General features: G+C 46.0%; 1 protein-coding gene across 1 annotated transcript; it reads left to right on the top strand.

Moving 5' to 3' along the window:
* The first annotated feature begins 2,358 nt into the window (after positions 1 to 2,358).
* On the top strand, positions 2,359 to 3,229 carry LOC136509144 (non-specific lipid-transfer protein 4-like). Its single transcript, XM_066503959.1, has 2 exons — positions 2,359 to 2,889; positions 3,002 to 3,229. The coding sequence occupies exons 1-2, from the start codon at positions 2,504 to 2,506 to the stop codon at positions 3,009 to 3,011; spliced, it is 396 nt and encodes a 131-aa protein (XP_066360056.1). The 5' UTR covers positions 2,359 to 2,503; the 3' UTR covers positions 3,012 to 3,229.
* Positions 3,230 to 4,983: the final 1,754 nt, after the last annotated feature.

Below are 4,983 nucleotides of genomic sequence, written 5' to 3'. Positions count from 1 at the left end.
TATTGTGGGCACCAGTGGTTTTCTATCTTTGTTATGTTCAGGATGAAGGGCTGATTTATGATACAAGATGAATTTGTCTCAAGGTGAAGTTTGTTGGAGTTGTTTCAAATTCACTCCAGGATATAGGCCGGGCTTCTGACGGAGCGAAGCGGAGGCCCGTCGCCGGAGGCTTGGGCCGGAGCGTACACCCTTGCTAGGGTTTCGTGTAGACTTGATTCTCTTGTAAGCCGTCATAGGCGTGTAACCCAAAACTCTTGAGATAGTGAGATTGTGGTTGGCTGGTGCCCGTGGTTTTTCCCCTTCACATCGGAGGGGTTTTCCACGTTAAATCATGTGTCTCCTCTATGGCTTGATTCTTTACTTCATATTCCTATACGTCGTTCGTAACATGTTGTAGGCCATTACTTCTTGCAGTCCTCTGGAGTGCATACTTGTTCCACACTCCTATCCGTGATTGATAAAAAGAAGCAATTGATGACAGACGTTTCTATTCCCAAAGGATTGTCTGAAGTCCTGAAACTTTCTTGATCTGGCAGCACTCTTAGAAGACAATGTGGTGAGTTTTTTTTTTTGTTATAATCAACAACATAAGGCTACCTTTTCTTTAGCTCTAGTGATGCAATCTCTTGTACTCGATGCGTATTTAACTATAGTTGGATTATCCTGTGTAGTCTGTAGAGCAAAATCTGTGTCTATCTCTTCTCTGAACTCTGAAGTGAAAAATGCCCAAAACAGGGCAAATTCTGTTCCCACCAGGCACCACAATGTCATATACATTTTCCCCCCTCTCTTCTGCTTGGAAAAGTGCTTTCAGATCTAGAGGAGTCGCGCTTGGAACATTGGAACTTGAAAATGGAAAAACAAACAAGTCAAGCAACACGGTCTAGAGTCACAGTTCATGGCAGTAAAAATGTGCTCAAGAGTTCAGTGAAGTGGGCTGCATTGTTCTACGAAAATAATAGAGATAGACTGCACGCAAGAGAGGACGAGCGAAAGAAACATCTGCCTGTTGGAGCCATGTACAGAAAAGGTTTGTCCTGAGAACAAACTCCGAAAGCTATGATGATACGTGCCACTAGTTCATGCGTGCGTGCATCTTCGATGATCTCGATATCTGTCAGGATCGGAGCGCATTGATGCATATATATACTATATGCATGTGTGGTGTGGTACCATTCCATGTATTTAAGCTAGGTACAGGTCTGAAATGTCAGGTACCAACTAAACCAAACAAACGTCCAACCACTGGCCTTTGCTACCTATGGCATTCTCTTGCCGATGGAGAACATGTATGGACGTGCTGTGCATGTCCCACACTGACGGATCGGAGGTTGCACTCCGGCTTGTAGCACCGTCCAATCTGAAGCAATGAAGCATGGCCTGAAATTTGCAGTTCATCCATGCTATGGTGATGATGAATGTGCGCATCGATCGTCTCAGGCAAGCCGCAAAGGAAATGTTGATGCAATATTCTTCGTCAGATTATTTATCATTCGTAGTAGCTAGCTAGTTAGTGGATGAATGATGATGAGATCAGTAGATGAGATGAACTCATCAAACTACTACCACCATGGACTAACTCTCGCAGTCTCGCGTGACTGCAAGTGAAACTGAAACTGGATCCATGCTTAATCCAGGGCAGAACTCCTGCCTGTTTCAGTCATTTATTTTAGAAAAAAAAGGGAAAAAAAAAAACTGTAGCTTGCGGCACCCAGATCCTACGCCATCGCCACCAACTTTAGTTCTGAAATGCTCCCTAATCTCAGTATCTCACGCTACTTTAATCATCCAAAGGTTTCACAGTTTTTTTTTTTTTTTTGAGGAAACGGTTTCACAGAAAATTAGTGCTTATTAGTGGTAAACTAATTGGCCCTATTTGGATCCATTAGCTGCTAATAGCTAGCTAGCTAATAGCTAATAGCTAATGTTAGCTATAGCTAAATATTAGCTGGTTTTGCCCAACTAGTGAGGTAGTTGTCTAATACTAAAGAAGCTAATTATTAGCAACTAAATATTATTAGCTCTATAGATCCAAACAGGGCCGGTAAAAAGGGACTCATCATCATCTACTGCGTGCTCAGATGAAAATCGACCTTGGCCATGGCAGATTTCCATCCTCAGTCCAAGGCAGAGGCCGGTAAAAAAGGGAGATCCGAAGTTATAAAACGCTCTCTAATCATGGGGACGTTACGCATGAGATTAAGGGTCTTGCTGCCAATGAAATGATGATGACATGATGCCACCCGTAGGATCGGATGCGTTCTTTTCTTTCCATCCAAAGTTAAGGAAACGAAATGAAAACGCTTCCGATCGATCCGCCTGATGACCGCCTCTCTCCCAATATAAACCCTAGCTAGCTCACTCATCAGAAGCACCCCATCAGCCACACCAAAACCACTCTAGCTAAGCTACGGTAGCTCCATACATCTCTCACTAGTCACAACGTCCTGTGTACGTGCTCTGCAGATCAGATCAACCGAGACCGTACCAACAAGAAGACCACATGGCTCGCCCTGACAAGCAGCAGCAGCAGGTCGCGGCGGCCGTCGTGCTGGTGGCGCTGCTGGTGGTGTGCTCCGGCACGGCACCAACAACGCCGGTGAGCGGCGCGGTGACGTGCGCGCAGGTGGTGAGGGACCTGACCCCCTGCATCAGCTACGCCATGGGCGCGGGCGGGGCCGGCTCCGCGCCCGGGCAGGACTGCTGCGCGGGGATCAAGAGCCTGGACGCGGCCGCCGGCACGGCCGCCGACCGCCAGGCCACCTGCGCCTGCCTCAAGCAGGCCACCGCCAGCATGGGCGCGCTCAAGCCCGACGTCGTCGCCGCCATCCCTGGCAAGTGCGGCGTCGCCATACCGTACCCCATCAGCCGCAGCACCGACTGCTCCAAGTACGTAACTGCTGTTATGTGTTAGTTTTTTATTGCGTTAGTTTTTATCCATGCATCATCCTCAACGATCGTCGCCGTCCTTGCTGGACATCTTTGTTGTTGTGATTTGCAGGGTGCAGTAAGATACTACACTAGTAAGGAGCATGAGAACAATAAATAAATAAAGCTCGATGCATGGATACATCGAGGAGCTTAGTACTCACTATTTGTCTCCTCATCTGGAGGAAGACGACGGAGCTGATGAGAAATTAAGTAAACCCATATAGAACGCTGACCTTGTACTTCTATGTACACACTACTTCAAATATATGAATCAAAAGTACAGGTCTTTTTATCATAATTCATGCATATGCATACATCCACATGAATGCCATTTCTAAGTTGATAACTACAGTGTATGAGGTTTATTAGTTTTGCTATATACGTCAAAACTCAAAACCCGTGTGTGCACGGCGCGAAGCTGATGGATCATTGCCGAATCAGTTTCATGGGCCAACTATTTTCTTTAGAGAAGGCCCAATAGTAGAAGAGGTAACGGGTAAGCAGCAACACACACAGGAAAATAATAAGTCGGACCAGCAGCCCACTACTCCATGGGCAACAGCCCAAACTGAGGCCTTCATCGCTCAACTCGACACTGTTTAATGTTCTAAAAACACTCGACACTGTTTATACCCGGAAACTCCACGTAAATTAATTCCCCTCAAAAAAAAGGTAGAAAGAATTATTATTGCTCAAAAAAGGTAAAAAGAATTATTATCTCTTTGATCCAAACAAGGCTTAAGGGAGACGGACCTCTACCGCAAGCCGTATGGGTTACCAAGCCCGTTGCGTGTACCTAGACTAGTTTTAGTCACTACCGGAGGCGGCTTCTTTGCCGAGTGCCTGAGGCACTCGGCAAAGGCCGACATACACTCGGCAAAGCCTTTGCCAAGTGTTACACTCAGCAAAGAGCGCTCGGTAAACAGTTTATCGGCAAAGACCTCTTTGCCGAGTGCACTTTATCGGACACTCGGCAAAGGCTTTGCCGAGTGCCAATCCGACACTCGGCAAAGAAAAGTGGCCGTGACGGCGAGCGCCACCGTGACGGCGGCTTTGCCGAGTGTCAAGGTCAAGCACTCGGCAGAGGTACCCGATTTGCCGAGCGCCATTGACTTAGACACTCGCCAAAGGCGGCCACTTTACTGAGTGTCGCCGACAAGACACTCGGCAAAGTGGAGACCTTTGCTGAGTGCCTGGACCATGGCACTCGATAAATCTATGATGTTTGCCGAGTGCAATGGCCATTGCACTCGGCAAAGCATGTTCCCAGGTAGTTCCCAGATGGTCACTTTGCCGAGTGTCATGACCATTGCACTCGGCAAAGTGACTGAAAACAACCTTTTTATTTGTTTTTTTACATCACATCCAAACAAACAGAAGATATATATAACAAACATCATCAACATCACATATATATCATCAACATCACATATATATCACCAACACCACATATATATCACAAACGTCACATATATATCACAAACGTCACATGTCTCATAATATATCACAAATAAGTTCACAAGCAATCCAAGTGCTCCATCATCGTCAACCATAATTGCAAATAGAAGTATCATTAACAACCACAAGTATCATCACTGATTTGGTGAAGGATTCGCTGAAGCATGAGGATCATTCGATGCCGCCGATTGATTCTACACAAAGGAGAAGAGATTGCATGTGTGAGACAAGATAAATATATACCATATATGAATAAAACTTTCATACTCCACTAGGTTTGACCATAAGCATGAACATACAAACTAAAACATTTATACTCATAGGAGTAGAATAGTGAGGAGGTGGAGGTGGAACGAATAGCGAAGGTGGCGGAGCTACACCCATAGCGGCGCTAAGACTTTGCATGTACTGAAGAATCTCCGCCATCCTCCACTGCTCGGCCTCCCGCTCGGCCTCCACCCTCTCCATCTTCGCCTGCATCTGCTCCCGTATCCTCCTCTCTTGTTCCAGCTAGGCCTACAATATATTCACCCCAATGTTACAATAATACAAAGGAAAGGTATGAAAAAACCAATGAACGATGAATAAACCAGG

The sequence above is a fragment of the Miscanthus floridulus genome, chromosome 15 (assembly GCF_019320115.1).
Source record: "Miscanthus floridulus cultivar M001 chromosome 15, ASM1932011v1, whole genome shotgun sequence".
In the NCBI taxonomy this organism is placed as follows: domain Eukaryota; kingdom Viridiplantae; phylum Streptophyta; class Magnoliopsida; order Poales; family Poaceae; genus Miscanthus; species Miscanthus floridulus.
This window is presented reverse-complemented; position numbering and strand designations above follow the sequence as displayed.